Below are 19057 nucleotides of genomic sequence, written 5' to 3'. Positions count from 1 at the left end.
GTTGTTTCTCACATTCTGTTTTGTTTTCTCTTTCTGGCAAAATCCTATAGAGAAAAGAAAAATTCCCTTCCTGGAACATATGAAAAACATACAGATTGGGAATTCAAAGGACTTCCTTTTAAAGAATTGTATCATCTTAAGCATACTCTGGCAAGATTTGAAGTTCTTTAAGTATGATTACTTGTAAAAGATGTTAGTAGTATTTTCACTATCACTCATCTTTTCAGTGTTTTTGAGCTCCTTCCTAACCATTATTATTATATTAGAATTTCTGACCAGGTGTTGTACTGTATTTGACATATGTTGAAGCAGCTGGAAGAGTATGGTCTTAGGGTTGTGCTGACCTAGATTCAGATCCTGGCTTTACCTTTTATTACCTCTGTGATCTTGGGCAATTTATATAACTGGTTTTAGTGTCAGCTTTTTGTCTATAAAATTGAATAATGGACCTATATCATTGGGGCTGTTATGTAGATTAAGCATAATTGTGTACAAAAAATGTTTAGTTTGCATTGAATGTTCCTTAACATAATGGTTTTTGTTCTCTCTTTTTTCTCCTCTTTACGTTTTGTAATTTTTGGTATTACCATGAAATATGAAATACTGTGTGATTATGTGATTTGTTGTAATGCTTATTGGAACATCACTGCATCTTTTTTTTTTTTCTAGACCTTATTAAAGTTTAGAAGGATCTCAGGATTTATGGTGGACATGGTAGTATCGCTACATGAGACCCTGCCACCTGTGATATTGTCAACGATACGGTATGATGGCAGATAGAGTAAACAGTCTGGCGGCGTCTGTGCCATGTGCCTTTTATTTTCCTACATCTTGAAGAGTCTCCATAAATATTCGCTGTTTACCTTCGATTAGGTTTAGAAAGTTGTTCCTTAAGATCTGTTTTTTTTTTTTAAGATTTTATTTATTTGAGAGAGAGAGAATGAGAGTGCACAAGATGGGGGAGGGTCAGAGGGAGAAGCAGGCTCCCCGCTGAGTAGGGAGCCCGATGTGGGACTCCATCCTGAGACTCCAGGATCATGACCTGAGCCGAAGGCATTTGCTTAACCAACAGAGCCACCCAGGCACCGAAGATCTATTTTTAATAAGGTGTGATTTACCTAGCTTTGATACTTTGGTGAGGGCAACTCATTAGCTTTATTCTCTACTTTCCCCTCTCCTTTTTTATTTTCATTATTGTTCACTAGCCACACGTTTTGATGTCTAAAAGTAGTTGTTGTCAAACACAGATTCCAGGATCCCACCTCTAGCCCCTCCATAAATTTGAAAGACATCATGCTCTATCAATAGAATGATGCTTAATGGTTAGTGTATTTTCTCCCCCTGGTTGGGAGACTTAGCTATGGTGATACTATCCTTCAAGGCCAGCATTGGGCCAACAACTCATAAGGCTGTATCAGAAAGGGATTGCATTGGCTGCATGTAATGGAGAACAAATAATAGTGGCTTAATAAAGTACCTTTTTCCCTTTCTGTAACTGGAGTGGCAGCCTCTGTGCCCTAATTAAGCACCCAGGCACCTAGTTTTTACTCCACCGCACTTTGAACGGAACTCTCATCCTCATAGTTGCAGCGTAGTTGTTCTACCTCTAGCCTCATGCTGGTGTTCCAGGCTGGAAGAATATGGCAAAAGAACAGAGGCACGTGACAACTGAGTTGGCTCCCTTTCAAAGAACTTTCTCCTGGAGGCCTTACCCAGTGACTTCCATTTCTAGTTTATTGGCCAGAACCATGTAATTTGGCCATTTGCAAGGGAGGCTATGAAATAAAGCTTTTTTAGCTGGGCACATTATTACTTCAAACAAAACAGGTCTAAAGAAGAAGGGAAAATTTTATGTTGGAAAAGCAACCAAAAATGTTGGCTTTGGTTTTTTTTTTTTAATTTAGTTAAATAATACATTATGAGTAAATAATTTAACCATAGTAATCAGTTAATAAATGTTAGCTTTAATCTAAAGAGGCAGTTGCTTACCAGTTAAGAGCATGGTGTTGAATCATTATGTAGTTCTGGTTTCTGGACCCCACTCTGCTTCTTACTAGTTTATGACCTAAGTCTTACTTTTGTAATTATTATTATTACTGTATTAGATGAAAAAATGAAATGCAAGTAAAGAAAGTGCTCAGCATAGTACTTGGCACACAGAGTAAGTGTTTGGATGTTAATGCTCATGATGGTAATAATGAGTTCATGCCCATGAAGATTGGGCCATTTTTGTGTTTGCTCTGCCTTAAATGAGTAATTTTTTTCCTTGAAAATATATATCACTGCTTGGTCAATTTATCTATTCAGCAGATATTTATTGAATTTCTGTTATGTGCCAGGTACTGTTCTGGATGCTAGGGATACAGCAGTGAAGCAGACAGAAATCTCTGCTTTTGTGGAGTTTATAATCTATGGTGATAAAGGACAAAAATAAAGCAGAGAAAGGGGTTGGAGATTGCTAGGGGTAGAGGTGAGTTTTTGTTTTGTTTGTTTTTAAAGATTTGTTTATTTTAGAGAGATAAAGCAGTGGGAGGGGCAGAGGGAGAGAGAGTCTCAAGCAGACTCCGCACTGAGTGCAGAGCCCAATGCGGGGCTCAATCCCAGGACCCTGAGATCATGACCTGAACCCAGATCAAGAGTCTGACGCCCAACCCACTGAGCTACCCTGGTGCCCCTAGAGGTGGGTTTTAAATAGGTCAGGAAAAGCCTCACTGAGAAGATGACATTTGAGAAAAGACCTGAAGAAGTAAGTATTGTGGTTATCTTCAGGAAGCTTGCTCCAGGCAGAGGGAGCAGCAGGGATGAACGCCCTGAAGTGGAATGGTAGCACGCTCATGTGGCTAAGGAATAGGAGGCAAGAATGGCTGGAGCAGAGTGAGGTGGGCTGAGGAGGCAGACAGGGGAAGAGATCAGAAGAGTAAGGTGGTGGGGTTGTGTGGTCCTGACCATAAGATGGGGTGAAGCCTTGTAAGTCATTGTGGGTACCTGGCTTTTGCTTTGAGTAAGAACGAAAATCATTGCAGGGTTTTGAGCAGAGGATTAATATAAACTGTTTTAAAAGGATAACTCAGGCTGTTATATAGAGAATAGTTTTGTAAGGGTGCAAGGGTGGAAGGAGAGTTTATCCAGTGGAGAGAGGTAGTATTGGAGGTGGTGAGAAGTAATCAGGTGCTGGATATAACATACTTTGGAGTTAGAGAGTTGCCATTGGATTAGATGTGAAAAGATTCTAAGAGTTTTGGCTGGAGCATCCGGAAGGATGGAGTTACCATCCGTTGAGAGATTACCAGAGTGAACAGGGGACAGAGAGATGATTCATTACAAAACCATCAGGCTGTGTGAATAATTAGTCAAAGCATATGGCAGTGTGTCTTTATTTTCATCTTTGTACGGAGAGAATAGCATGATTTTTATGATGATGACTATTCTTACAGCTGTTTTACCAGTTCTAGGAGCTTTAATTTTCAACATGACACTGACAAGAGAAAAGGGTTTTCAAAATTATAATTTCCTTGTATTTTCCCTGATTCAGTTGACAGTGCCTTAATCATCTTTCAGAATGAAGAGTCTGGGCCAGCTCTTTAGTTGAATGCAAAACCTTACAAAAGAATACTTAAAATCTTTAGAAAATGTATCTGTTATAATGATGCCTGGCCAAAATTTGGAGGAAATTATCTTCCACTGATTTGATTTACTTTTTTTCCCTCACAGTTAGGAATAATATCCATTTTTAACTTCCCTTTCTTACATTTCTGGGTCTAGTAAAGTGGCCAGAGACTAAAAATTTTTTTAGTGCTCCTCATGCCTTTGGGCATCTCCTTTTCTGTCTTGAGGGATGAAGCTACCCAATTTGAAGAATTTTAGGAGAAAGCTCATTCATATTTTTGTATACTTAATCCATTATGCATGTACTGTATGTTAAGACTGCAGTTTAAGAGCTCATTAGGAGGGGCGCCTGGGTGGCTCAGTCAGTTAAGCGTCTGCCTTCTGCTCAGGTCATGATCCCAGGGTCCTGGGATCGAGTCCGGCATCGGGCTCCCTGCTCGGCGGGAAGCCTGCTTCTCCCTCTGCCTCTGCCTGCCTCCCTCTCCCCGGCTTGTGCTCTCTCTCTCACTCACTTTCCCTCAAATAAATAAGATCTTAAAAAATAAGAGCTCACTAGGAGAGGACAGAAGAATGGAAGAAAGGGGGATGTAGGGAATGGTGCATGGAGGATGCACAACTGTTTAAAGTAGTGAAAGTCTGACTTAGGATGTTTTATTGGAAACTGATTTACATTTTCCGTTGTATTGTTGTTCATGTTAGTCCCGTGCTTATAGAGGGCATTAGAGCAGTAGCTTTTGCACTTTTCATTAAACTGTTCGGAAGAGATCTCTTACAATTTGCATGTGTATTTGTACTTAAGTAAAAGTTTTACAAAATACCATTTACTTTTACTATGTGCCATGCATGCTGATGTTTTCTATTTGAATCTGTTTAAGAAAAATGATGGTCGAAACTCTGTAAATTAACTTGTAGTTTGAAAATTTTGTCATAAAGGAATGCGCTTTAAAGAGATGAGTATTTTTAAAATTTGTATCTCTCTTTTTAAAAAACAATTTATTTTATTTTTATTTTAAGTAGGCTCCACGCCTAACGTGGGGCTTGAACTCACAACCCTCAGATTAAGAGTCACATGCTCTAGGGGCACCTGGGTGGCTCAGTTGGTTAAACCGCTGCCTTCAGCTCAGGCCATGATCCCAGGGTCCTGGGATCGAGCCCCACATCGGGCTCCCTGCTCATGCAGGAAGCCTGCTTCTCCCTCTGCCTGCCGCTCCCCCTGCTTGTGCTCTCTCTCTCGCTCTCTCTCTCTCTCTCTCTCGCTCTCTCTGTGTGTCAAATAAATAAATAAAATCTTTAAAAAAAAAATCAAATAAATAAAATCTTTAAAAAAAAAAAAAAAGAGTCACATGCTCTACCCGTTGAGCCAGCCAGGGGCCCCAAATTTGTACCTCTAATCCTGTGTTTTCAAAGTCTTTCAAAAAATTGGAGAATAGCTAAAATGATTATAAAGACATTTTGAAGGTATTCTTCTCTATCCTCTTATCTACATTATTAATTGTTATTTTCTGTGAATAAATTTTTTCTAACGGAAGATAGAACATCATTAGCTATTCTGAATTAGTGGTGTTGAGTATTGAGTTTTTACTGCATTACCATAAGCCTTTATGTTAGAACTTCAAAATATTTTTCAGTTGCTGAATAATGTTTTGGTATTTGGGGAAGATAATATGAAGGTCAATGAAAGTGATTTATTGTTAGCATGGAAGAACTGGAGCCTGCATGTCTCTTTTTATCATTAAATGTGGGAAATGCTGGCGACTTTGTCTTTTGGCCATTTGCTAAATCACATCTTGCTTCTAGGGAGATTTATTAAATGAGTGATTCTTTGTGTAAAAGAAAGGTATTTTAGTATGTAGACAATTATGATTGATAATACCTAGGTTTAGTGTTTCATTATTAGTGAAATTAATTCTGTGTTTAATAATGACTAGGAATTAATAACAATTAAACTCCCCAAATTGCTATGTCTGTATTTTTAATGCCAGCATGGTTTTGGTTTATGTATGATATGACATTAGTATGTTTAAAGCTAGTATTTCAGATTTTGTGTAAATATACGGTAAATAATCAATGCTTGATTATCCAGGGGTAGAGTAACTGGCTTGAGAGTTAATACTGGTTTCAAAAAATCCCACTAGGTAGCACATTTGCAAAAGTTAAATGAAAAAGCATCAGGGAATACATTTACATATTAGAAGACATCTGTTATCTAGGGCCCAAGGTACCCTGTAGAGGTCTCATTGTGTCTTCTGTGACTTACGAATGCCTCTCCTCTTAGCCTGACGGATATGTGACCTGCATGATTAGCTTCCTTCCTCTGGGGTTTCCCAGAGTGGGGCAGCAGCCTCTCACTGAAGGCAAGAGAGTTGTTAAATTTTCTAAAGGGATTCCATGCAGAAACAACTTGGAAGGGAAAGGATGGGAGAGTGAGAAAAGTTAATGCCATGCACTACTGTACTGCCTAATTTTGTCCCATACTCCTGTGCAAAACAAGGAGTTCAGTGAAGAAGCAGACTGCAAACTATTTCAATAGTAGCCTATTGGATCCTTCTTATCAAGGAATATGTTAGTGGTCCTAAACTATTATCAAAATGATTCAAGTACACTATTAGATAATGTCTTTGAATGGCAAATGTGTTCTTGAATATTGGATTTTATTTTGAATTTTGCATATCATGAGCTTTGTGCAGAGTTTTTGCTTAGTTTGTTAGAGTTGTGATGATTTGGGTTTATCCATGTCAGTGTTGACTGTGGTTGTGTATGTTTGGCTTTGGTCAGGGACTTTCAAATAGATTTCAGTATAACAAACAAATTTTACTGAATTATATAATTGTATATGTAAATTTTTTTAAAGATTTTATTTATTTATATGACAGAGAGAGAGAGACAGTGAGAGAGGGAACACAAGCAGGAGAAGTGGGAGAGGGAGAAGCAGGCTTCCCGCTGAGCAGGGAGCCCAATGCGGGGCTGGATCCCAGGACCCCCGGATCATGACCTGAGCCATAGGCAGACACTTAACCGACTGAGCCACCTAGGCGCCCTGTAAATTGTTTTCAAATTTTAATATTTGTAGCACATTTATACTATTAGAAATGTGATGTCTACTTGAAGAGATTTTTTAGTAACAGCTTTATTGAGATACAGTTCACATACTATGAAATTTGCCCTTTTAAAGTATACAGTTCAGTGTGTTCATAGAGTTGTGCAACCATCACCACTAATTCCAGAACATTGTCATAGCTCTAGAAACTCCATATCCATTAGCTGCACTCCTTATTTCCCCCTTCCTCTAGTCTCTGGCAACCTCTAATCTCCTTCTGCATATGGATTTGCCTATTCTGGACATTCTACATAAATAGAATCATACTGATGTGAAATGTTGGGGTCTGGGAGCAAACAGCAAAAAAGAATTCTTGAGACATCTTTGGTGCCAAAAAAGTGTGGTTTTATTAAAGCATGGGGTCAGGACCTCTGGGCAGAAAGAGCTACACTGGGATTGTGAGGAGTGACTGATGATATAGTTTCAAGTTGGAAGGAAGTCTCTAAAGAATTTGGAAGCAAGGTTTCCAGGACTCTGAAGGGCTAGCTGTTAGGACAAGGTCATTTACTGCTGTCTAGTAAAACTTAAGTCTTAAGACTCTTCAGATGTGTATCAGTGGGCCATATGCTTAGAGGATATTTGCTAAGGTGTATCTTGGGGAAGGAGGGGTTAGAGATAAAGGTGGTTTCCAGAGGATTTTTACAGGATCCTGGAGGTCTGGCTAATGTCAAGCTAAGGTTGCCTTTTGCCTCTAGCAAAGTATTAACATTGAGGCAGCTAATAAGCTCCTTGAGGAAGGTCACTCTGCCTGTCTCAAGTAGGACTGTAAGTTGTAAGGAATTTTAATTTTTTTCTTTTGCCTTTATTCTCTATATCAATGCCATATATGGCCTTTTATGTCTGGCATATATACTTAGCATGTTTTCATGGTTCATCCATGTTCTGGCATGTATCTTTACTCATTTCTTTTTATTGCTGAATAGTATTACCATTGTATGGATGGATATACCACATTGTCTTACTCTTTTCCTCAGTTGATGGACATTTGGGTTGTTTCCACTTTTTGGCTTTTATGAATAATACTGCAGTGAACATCTGTGTGAAAGTATTTGTGTGTATATGTTTTTTGTTTTCTTGGATATATACCTAGGAGTTGAAGTGCTGGGTTGTATGGTAATCTACGCTTAGCATTTTGAGGAATTGCCAGACTCTTTTGTAAAGCTAGTACGTTATCATACAGTCCCACTAGCAATGCCAGGAGGGTTCCAGTTTCTCCACATCCTTTTTTTACTCAGCATAATGCCCTTGAGGTTCATCCAAGTAATTGTGCATATTGATAGTTTGTTCATTTTTCTTGCTGAGTAGTATTTCTCTGTATGGTTGGTTCTGTTCTTCTGCCAATACCACATTGTCTTGATTACTCCAACTTTATCATGTCTTTTTTTAAAATTCATCAATCAGCATTTATTTTTTGAGAACCTAATATGTATTTTTTTAATTGAAGTATAATTGTCATGCAGTATCCTATTAGTTTCAGGTGTACATCATAGTGATTTGATATTTGATCCTTTTGAAATGATCCTCATGATAAGTCCAGTTACCATCTGTTACCATATAAAGTTATTATAATTTCATTGACTATATTCCCTGTGCTATACCTTATGATTTATTTATTTTATAACTGGAAGTTTGAACCTAGAGGAAGTCTTGAAGTTAGATAGTATGAATCCTTCAGCTTTGTTGTTCTTCGTAATTGTGTTGGCTATTCTAGGGCCTTCCATCTTCGTATAAACCTTAGAATGAGCTTGTCTTTGTACAAAATACCTTGCTGGGGTTTTGATAGGAATTGCGTTAAACCTAAATATAGTCATTTTGGGGACTACTGACATCTTTAGTATGTTGAGTTTTTTAAGCCATGAACATGGTAAGTTTCTCTCAATTTTTAGATCTTCTTTGCTATCTTTCATCAGTATTTTATAATTTTCAGCATACATATCCTTTTCATATTTTATTGGATTTATACCTATGTATTTCATTTGGGGGGAGCAATTGTAAATGATACTGTGTTTTAAAATTTTGGTTTCCACTTGTTTGTTTGCCTATAGAAATGAAGTTGATCTTCATGTGTTGATCTTGTATCTTGCAACTTTGCAAAACTGTCTTATAAGTTCTGGGAGCTTTTCTTGTACGTTCCTTGGGATTTTCTTTATAGACAACCATGCCATCTAAAATAAGGACAGTTTTACTGCTTCTTTTCCAACCTGGGTGCCTCTTATTTCTTTTTATTGCTTTATAAGGAAGGCTAGGATTTCCAGTACTATGTTGCTTATGAGTGATGAGAATGGATATCTGGGGCGCCTGGGTGGCTCAGTCGTTAAGCGTCTGCCTTCGGCTCAGGTTATGATCCCAGGGTCCTGGGATCCAGCCCCGCATCGGGCTCCCTGCTCAGCAGGAAGCCTGCTTCTCCCTCTCTCACTCCCCCTGCTTGTGTTCCCTCTCTCACTGTGTCTCTCTCTGTCAAATAAATAAAATATTTAAAAAAATATTGCTATACATGATAGATTTAATATTTAAAAAAAAAAAGAATGGATATCCTTGCATTTTTCCCAGTCTTAGAAGGAAGGTATTCAGTCACTCACCATTAAGTATGTTGTTCGCTGTAAGTTTTTTTGTACGTGTTCTTTATGAAGTTGAAGAAGTTCCCCCTCATTTCCTAGTTTGCTGAGACCTTTTTTTTTTTAAAGATTTTATTTATTTTTTAACAGAGAGAGAGAGACAGCGAGAGAGGGAACACAAGCAGGGAGAGTGGGAAAGGGAGAACCAGGCTTCCCGCCGAGCAGGGAGCCCGATGTGGGACTCGATTCCAGGACCCTGGTGTTATTATGAATGGTGTTGAATTTTTTTTAAATGTTTTTCTGTTTCAGTTGATATGATATTTTTTCTTTAGCTTACTGATATGTATTGCATTGATTTTTTTTTTTCATATTGTACCAGCCTTGCATACCTGGAATACATGTTACTTGGTTGTGGTGTATTAGCTATTTTGGATTCAGTTTGCTAATATTTTGTTAAGGATTTTGCAGCTAAATTCATGAGAGATAATGGTCTGTAGTTTTCTTAATTCTTGTGATGTCTTTGGTTTTGGTATTAGTAATAATTAGTTTCATAAAATGAGTTGGGATGGGGTGCCTGGGTGGCTCAGATGGTTAAGCGTCTGCCTTCGGCTCAGGTCATGATCCCAGGGTCCTGGGATCCAGTCCCGCATCGGGCTTCTTGCTCAGCAGGGAGTCTGCTTCTCCCTCTCCCTCTGCCTCTCCCCCTGCTTGTTCTCTGTCTCTCTCACAAATGAATAAATAAAATCTTTAAAAAAAAATGAGTTGGGATGTGTTCCCACTTCTTCCATTTCTGGAAAACGTGTAAAATGGCTGTTAATTCTTCTGTCAATGTTTAGTAAAATTCTCCAGTGAAACCATCTAGGCCTGGGGATTTTTCAAGAACTTTTAAATTACGAATTTGATATCTTTAATAGTGTTAGTATTATTCAGGTTATCTATTTTATCTTGACTGAGTTTCGATAGTTGTTTTCAAAGAATTGGCTCATTTTTTCTAAATTGTGGAATTATGAGCTAAAGTTGTTTTTTTGTTTTTTTGTTTTTAAAGATTTTATTTTAAAGTAATCTCTACACCCAACGTGGGGCTCAAACTTAAAACCCTCATATCAAGAGTTTTATGCTCTACTGCCTGAGCTAGCCAGGCGCCCCAAGCTAAAGTTGTCTGTAGTATTCTCTAATCTTTTTTAAGAAATTGAGGTAGAAGTTGTATAACATAAGACCCACCATTTTAAAAGTGTACATTTCAGTGGTTTTTAGTATATTCATGGCATTTTGCAACCACTAATTCCAGAGCATTTTCATCACCCAGAAAGAAATCCTTTTCCCATTAAGCAGTAACTTCCCATTGTCTTCTTTTCCTAGCCCCTGGTAACTAGTAATGTATTTTCTGAACGGATTTGCCTGAATGGAACATTTCATATAAATGTAGTCATACAGTTTGCAATTGGTTTATTTCACACAGCATAATATTTTCACGGTTATCCATGTTGTTGCATATATCAGTACTTGCTCTTTGGTTCATGGTCCCATCACTCTGACCTCTGCTTCCATTATCTCATCATCTTCTCTGACTCTCCTGCCTTTCTCTTATAAAAGAAAGACCCTTATAATTACCTTGGGCCCCACCCAGATTATCCAGGGTAATCTTCTCATCCTTAATTTAATAACACATGCAGTCTTTTTTGCAATATAAGGTAATGTTCACAGGTTTCAAGGATTAGGACGTGGATACTTTGTGGGAGGCCATTATTTTACCTACCACATGGACTTTAGATTTTTTATTATTATCCACCGCTCCCTGAGGCTCTGTTTTTTTTTTTTCAGTCCATTTTCTCTCTGTTGTTTATTTTTTATTTTATTATATTTTTGGGGGGTTGTCAAATTTTATATCAAGACAGTGTTTAACAATATACATATACACCTTTTTAAGTACAGGAGGAGATAATTCTGTCTGCTTGGAGAAACAAAGGAGCAAGTTGGAATTCACTGACAGCTTTATTTATTTATTTATTTATATTATGTTACGTTAGTCACTGTACAGTACATCATGAGTTTTTGATGTAGTGTTTCATGATTCATTGTTTGTGCATAACACCCAGTGCTCCACGCAGAATGTGCCCTCCTTAATACCCATCACCAGGCTAACCCATCCCCCCACCCCCCTCCCCTCTAGAACCCTGTTTGTTTCTCAGAGTCCATCGTCTCTCATGGTTCGTCTTTCCCTCTGATTCCCCCCCTCAGTTTTCCCTCCCTTCCCCTAATGCCCTCCATGCTGTTCCTTATGTTCCACAAGTAAGTGAAACCATAGGTCAAGTAAACTGTTGATCTTGTCCTCAGGACTGAATTTATCCTCTGTCATCTCTCTTGTTGAGCCTATCCAACACATTTTCATTTTGGAAATTGCATATTTCAGTTGTATACATAATTTCCATTTGGTAGTTTTTTTTTTTTAATACTATTTCTTTGCTGAAATTTTCTATTTTTTTTAGGAGAATTCTTAATTGTTTATTGAAGTATTTTTATGATGACAGCTTTAAAATTCTTGTCAGATAATTCCAGATTGTGGTTCATTTTGGTGTTGGCATCAGTATGATTCTCTTTCTTATTCATGTGTGTTTTTCCTCACTCTTGGTGTGTGATTTTTAAAAAAAATTTTATCCTGGACATCTAAGATATTAATGTGAGGAGAGTCTTTATCCTGCTTAAATCTTCTATTTTAGTAGGCAATAACTCTATTTAGGTTTAGTGTGTAGGTTCTGGCCTGCTTTTGGGAGCTGTGTATTTCCTATGATAATTTAGTTTTCAGAGCTCTTGCAGTGCTATTCTCTTTATTATTCTGGCAACACAGGAGCTCCTGCTTGATCTCTACAGGTGTTGCCTGGGCTGACTGGTAGGTGTGGGTCCCCATCTCTGCTACTGCTAAGGGCAGATTGGCTGGACATTGCCCCAAGTGTGGCAAATCTGGCCTACTGCATCTGGGGATGGGGTGGAGACCCTGCTGATGCCAATGTTGTAGTGAATTGGGGTCCCCCGCTATCCTAGATAGGGACTGGGGAGTCCTGGGGAAGGTCTGTCTCCCTTCTAGGTCTCTGCTAAGCTTCCCCTTTTATAGTCCTTTGGCCAGAAAGCAAGATTTTCTCATTTGTTTGTCTATCTGTGTTGGTGGTTCTGGGTTGTAGGCTGTTCATGGATATGTGGGACATAAGAGGAAAACCCAGTGAACTCACAGCGGTGCTTTTCCTCACATCCCAAGGCCCCTAGCTCATCTACCTTCTTTCCACCTGTCAGGGTCATTGTATGATTGTCTGTCAAATTATTTCTAGGGTATTCAGTTCTATTTAGAGGAGAGGAACAGGGAAATGCGAGCCTGTGCCATCATACTCTAGAATTGGAACTGTAGCTGTTTTGATTTTTCCTCCCTTCTGGTGTTATTAGCAATTCTGTGAAATGGTCAAGGCTTTGGCTTTTATTGACACCCTACTTTTTAGGATGTTATGTGTTGCTGAGTGTAGGAACAAGGTAAGAATTATTCTCTTGTTTATTTTATTTTATTATTTATTTTTCTTTTTAGAGAGAGAGCAAGTGCATGAGCTGGGGGGGAGGGGGAGAGGGAGAGAGAACATCTTAAATGGAGCCCAGTGCGGGGCTCAGTCTCACAATGAGATCAGGACCTGAGCTTAAATCAAGAGTCCGATGCTTAACCGACTGTGTCACCCAGGCACCCCGAATTATTTTTGTGTTTAAATTGTGTGGGAATTACATAAAAAAGTGCTCAAAATTGCTCGGCATCAGGGAAATCCAAATCAAAACCTCAGTGAGATATTACTTCACACCAGTCAGAATGGCTAAAATTAACAAGTCAGGAAATGACAGATGTTGGCGGGGATGTGGAGAAAGGGGAACCCTCCTACACTGTTGGTGGGAATGCAAGCTGGTGCAGCCACTCTTGAAAACAGTATGGAGGTTCCTCGAAAAGTTGAAAATAGAGCTACCATACGATCCAGCAATTACACTACTGGGTATTTACCCCAAAGATAGAAATGTAGGGATCTGAAGGGGTACGTGTACCCCGATGTTTATAGCAGCAATGTCTACAATAGCCAAACTGTGGAAAGAGCCAAGATGTCCATCGACACATGAATGGATAAAGAAGATGTGGGGTGTGTGTGTGTGTGTGTGTGTGTGTGTATAATGGAATATTATGCAGCCATCAAAAGGAATGAGATCTTGCCATTTGCAATGACGTGGATGGAACTGGAGGGTGTTATGCTGAGTGAAATAAGTCAATCAGAGAAAGACATGTATTATATGACCTCACTGAAATGAGGAATTCTTAATCTCAGGAAACAAACTGAGGGTTGCTGGAGTGGTCGGGGGTGGGAGGGATGGGGTGGCTGGGTGATAGACATTGGGGAGGGTATGTGCTGTGGTGAGTGCTGTTAATTGTGCAAGACTGTTGAATCACAGATCTGTACCTCTGAAACAAATAATACAGTATATGTTAAAAAAAAAAAAAGCAGGAGGGGAAGAATGAAAGGGGGGAATTTGGAAGGGGAGACGAACCATAAGAGACGATGGACTCTGAAAAACAAACTGAGGGTTCTACAGGGGTGGGGGGTGGGAGGATGAGTTAGCCTGGTGATGGGTATTAAAGAGGGCACGTTCTGCGTGGAGCAGTGGGTGTTGTACGCAAACAATGAATCATGGATCACTACATCAAAAACTAATGATGTAATGTATGGTGATTAACATAACAATAAAAAAAGACCTAAGCAGGAAAAACAAATTTTTTTTTACCTGCTAGTTTCAGCATTCCCACAAAAAAAAAATTGTGTGGGAATTAGAAATGTCATGTTCTTATCTATTCATCTATTTACTCATTTATGTATTTATCTTTAGGGAGTGGAGCAACAGCTGTAGTCCAAGCAGCATATTGTGCCCCTAAGAAGGAGAAAGTGGCAATCAAACGGATAAACCTTGAGAAATGTCAAACTAGCATGGATGAACTCCTGGTATGCACATCTCATATTTTTTATGTGGGAATTATACTCCTATGTGTGTTCATGTTAGAGTGGGAAATAACTTGGAATTTTTGATTACTTTTCTAAAAAAACAAAGGTGTTGTGATTTGCTCATCAAGTAATGCTTATTGTAAAATTTATAAAAATCCAGGTAAATAGAAAAAAATTAGTTGTAATCCTCCCATTCTGAGATTAACACTTGCTATATAGTTTTTCAGACTGTGCACATTTAAATGTCTTTGTATTTTTATGATAATGTAATCATTTGTGCTTTTCATTGAAAAATTTATCAAATACTTTGTCTATAAATATGAATTAATATGCCTTTCAGTATGTGTGTAGTATTCCGTTGCATAGGTACACCACATTTTATTTTTTAAAGATTTTTATTTTATTTATTTATTTGAGAGAGAATGAGATAGAGAGAGAGTGTGAGAAGGGGGAGGGTCCGAGGGAGAAGCAGACTCACTGCTGAGCAGGGAGCCTGATGTGGGACTCGATCCCGGGACTCCAGGATCATGACCTGAACCAAAGGCAGTTGCTTAACCAACTGAGCCACCCAGGCGCCCGGTAGACCACATTTTATTTAACCTATTTCTCATGTTGGACAATTACCTTTTTCCTCTTTTTTATTGTTTTAAACAATGCTTCTTCTCTCTTTCCTGAAACTAGTATCATGCAATTGTGATACCTGGTCAAATGGAATATGCTTTAAAAGGCTTTGGCCTCCCAGGAACATGGTACCAATCTGCATTCTGACCACTGATGCACGATGAGAGGTAGAAGGTGGCATTGCCTTTTCCAAAAGCTAGGGAAAAAAGAAAGAGAGTCTCAGGGATTAATAGCTGCAAGAAATGTTCTGTGGAATTAAAAGCTAGACACACAGGGATTGTTTTGTACTTCTTTTATGAGCCATGACACCCAGAGTTGTTTGAAGTGTGCAGTAAGTGCTCAGTAAAGGACATGAGATAGATTCTCAAATCATTTAGCTTTGTAAATCCTCAGTTTCTTTGGCTTAAAATGGAAATAATAACATCTGCTTTGTGTACCTCATGAGGTTTTTCTTTCTTTTTTTAAAATTTTTTTAAAAAGATTTTACTTGTTTATTTATTTAGAGAGTGGGAGGAGGGGCAGAGGAAGAGAGAGAATCTCAAGCAGACTCCATGCTGAGTGTAGAGCCTGAAGCTGGGCTTGATCTTACAAGCCTGAGATCATGACCTGAGCCAAAATCAAGAGTTGGATGCTTAACTGAGTGAGCCACCCAGGCGCCCCCTTAATGAGGTTTTTCTTGAGGATGAAATGATCCAGTACTTGAAAAGTATAAACTGCCATACAAATAGGAACTAATGTTACTTTATTAAGTATTTCTTTTATTAAGTATTTCTTTAAGGTCATGTACACCTAGTGATAGAGAGGCAGGAGTTAGCACTGGGATGATCTGACGCTCCAGAAGTCTTTGTTCTCAGGTTGGATTTAATTTCTGGTGGAGCCTGTACTGAGTATTAGGGAATACTGGAATAAAAGGAAATGAGATAATAGAATTACGCCTTGAACTTTTAGCAAATTAAACAAATGCATCTCTTCAGGAGTTGGTAATGTGTGAGCAGAAGCTAAAGAAGAAAGTTGCTAGAGTGGTCTTGGGCCTCTTTGGTGAGAGAATATACACTTGAAAGGAGATGCTGATGGAAATCCTAGGTAGTGATCTTGGATTTATAGATGCCCACAACCCCTTAGAGCATCATTTGGATATTTGAACTGCAGTGATTATAAAAGAAGGCTGTAAATTGTAAACTAATTGTTTTGAGGAAAAACAGAATTTTTAACCTACATATTAAGACTGGAATTTGAGAAGCCCAGTATGAATTTGTATCATTTGCCAGTTATTTTACATAACCGATAAGGATAGCATAAAGGTGAATGAAAGTCTTATTTATTACCTCATGACTAAAGAAATGGAGGTTCAAAGTTTAAATAACTTGACTGTGCTCACATGATGGTAACAGCAAACATCGATAGGCACTTAAGTATACTTTACCCTCATAAATGCCTCCATGAGACAGGTGGTAGCTCCATTTTAGATGAAGGAAGTAAATCATATAATAAGTGACAGTCTGGTTTAAAAATCAGATCTTTCTGAGTGAAGTCTATTCTATTTCATGTAATAGTAACTAAGTATAATCTTGGTTCAAAAGTAGAAAGAGCGTCTGTTTTCAGATATTTGACATCTTGAAAATAATATTTGTGTTATTACACTAGGGCCTTACTTGTAGAGGAATGCAAATTTGGTATAGCTTAGTAAAAGAAAAAAAATAAATTAGACCTCCATAATTTTGCCCACATAGTCCAGTAAGCTTTACATTAAAATATAGTATTTATATATTTGGCAGATAAGTAAGGGGGGGGAAGTGACTTTTAGTAAAACAAATTTGTTTAAAAAATTTATTTATTTGAGAGAGGGAGAGAGAGCAGGAGTGGTGGGGAAGGGCTGAGGTAGAGGGACAAGCCAACTCAGTGCTGAGCACAGAGCCCCATGCAGGACTCGATCCCAGGACCCTGGGATCATGACCTGAGCTGAAGGCAGACGCTTAGCCGACTGAGACACCAAGGCGCCCTTTTAGTAAAGCAAATTTAAAATAATTGGCCTTTTTGGAGGGCAAACAAGTGAGATCCCACTAAAGTCTGAAGAAACATTGGGAATATAAAGAGGGCTGGATTTGTTTGTGGTGTTTGTAGTGTCAGGGACCTGAGATCTGAGTGAGAAGGGCTCCATTTCTAAGAGATAAGAAGCCCTTTAGTTTATCTTAGAAAATCTGTTAGATCAGCATACCACACTTGTGGTGTCATGATTTTAAATTTGTTTTCAAAATGGTCTCTAATGTAGAAAGGGTGCTATAGAACCAGGTTCTAGGTGTGTATCCTGTGTGACAGTTATTAGTGAGGAGGCAGTATATTGCTCCTTTCTCTTGTCAAAATGTTTTCTTGTCTGACAACCTTTGCTAAGTGTGATGGGAAAATCAGCTGTCAAATCTTACTACATTTATTTTTTCTGGAGATGTTACTCACAGGCACATTAGGCAATGTTTTGAGCTTTTTCTCTTCTCTGGTAGATGCTAGGACTAGATTCATTGGCCAGAGAGCGGAGGGGAACATGAAGAGGCTTAAAATGTCTTTCCTTCTACTGGGAGGCTCACAGTCCAGTTGAATGAAGAGTTAAGGCTCTTGTCTCCTGTTTAAGGCCGAGCATGACAGATGCGTAGGAGAGGTGTCAAATACTGTGAAGTAAGGGGAGGAGGCATGCTCCTCGTTACAAAGATGGAGGCCTCTGTGGAGATTTTTGTGTTCTGGCCCACCAGGGCTGGGGATGCTTTGAACAGACAGAGATAGAAACCCTACCAGGCAGGGGTTTAGAATTAGGGAAGAATTCGTTTTTATGTATATATTTGTAAATACTAATATAACTGAAACAACATTTTCATAAAACAATTCTTAATTATATTCTGTGGAATGCACTCTGATTTTCTATTTCTTTTTTGTTTCGAACTTTATCTGCTTAGTTTGTGTCATGGCCCATGTGGGTTGCAACCCATGGTTTGAGGTATACAGGGCCACACAAAGAAGTATTAGGACTTTAAACTCAGGCAGTGACAGTGATAAGGGAAAGGAATACACATTCCCTAGACATTTTATAGATGGAAGAATTGTTAGTTTTATTTATTTATTTATTTTTTGGTGGGCAGCAAAGCAAGGTTTATTGAGCGATAGATAGCAAAGTGATAGCACAAAGCTCCCGAGGAGGGAGGGGACCCAAGAGGGTTGCCCGAATTGTTAATTTTAGAATGAACATTCCATGAGGGCAGGGACTTTATTGTGTTCAGTCAGTATGAATGAGTAAATTAACATTACTTGGGGACCAACTGAATGGTGTGAAGTGGAGGAAAGCTGCTTGTGTTGGGATAGTTAGAAAACCAGGAGTAAATGTTAGAAATCAAGATGAACGAGTTCCAGGAAAGAATGAAAAGTCATTGTTAAGCAATGCTTGAGAAAGCTTCAGGTGGAGAACAGAGAAGTCCACACAAAAGCTCTGGCAGCAGCAGGTAACAGGACTTTCAAGAAAGCACTTTCAGTAGGATGGATGGAATTCACTCCGATGTGGGAGGGAGCTACTGGGAAATTTGAGTCAGAGTGAATATTAGCACTCTTGCAAAGCACTTATATTTATTTTTGCTTTTGAAAGGAGAGGGAAAAGGATAACTCCAAGGGGAGTTAAGATAAAGGAACCCCCCCTCTATCCCCCCACCTTTAAAGGAATAGAAGAGAAGGAAAGAAATATTTAAGGCCCTTTCAGTTTGAATTTGATAGTCTCCTGTTAGAGGACCCTTGGTGGTTCCCCCTCTCAGGGTAGAACTGAAAACCCTTAGCTTCACTTTTAAGACATTGGACCATTTGACCCCAATTCTATGTGTGTGAATTGTCACCCTCTATCTCCGCTCCCCTATTCCAGTTGGTCACTAAGTCCTATGGTTTATACCTCTTCAGTATACCTCTTGACTCCTTCCTTTCTTTCCATTCATATAGCCATGTATTTTTAATTTATTTTTATTATTTTTTAAGATTTTTATTTATTTGTTTGACAGAGAGAAAGAGCACAAGCAGGAGCGGCAGGCAGTGGGAGAGGGAGAAGCAGGCTTCCCGCTGAGCAGGGAGCCTGATGCAGGGCTCCATCCCAGGACCCTGGGATCACGACCTGAGCCGAAGGCAGGTGCTTAACTGACTGAGCCACC

General features: G+C 38.8%; 1 protein-coding gene across 2 annotated transcripts in view; it reads left to right on the top strand.

The window, feature by feature from the left end:
- The window catches only part of OXSR1 (oxidative stress responsive kinase 1), a 93942-nt gene that overhangs the window by 5296 nt on the left and 69589 nt on the right, over nucleotides 1-19057 (top strand). For both annotated transcript variants that reach the window (XM_025884260.2, XM_073901959.1), the window contains exon 2: nucleotides 14155-14267. In XM_025884260.2, coding sequence (XP_025740045.1) covers nucleotides 14155-14267 — 113 coding nt within the window. The remainder of the gene's footprint in view (nucleotides 1-14154; nucleotides 14268-19057) is intronic.

This window comes from Callorhinus ursinus, unplaced genomic scaffold, assembly GCF_003265705.2.
Source record: "Callorhinus ursinus isolate GAN/ISIS: 27379988/994484 unplaced genomic scaffold, GSC_fseal_2.0 scaffold1, whole genome shotgun sequence".
In the NCBI taxonomy this organism is placed as follows: domain Eukaryota; kingdom Metazoa; phylum Chordata; class Mammalia; order Carnivora; family Otariidae; genus Callorhinus; species Callorhinus ursinus.
The sequence above is the reverse complement of the archived record's forward strand: the minus strand, read 5'-3'. Positions and strand labels throughout refer to the sequence as shown.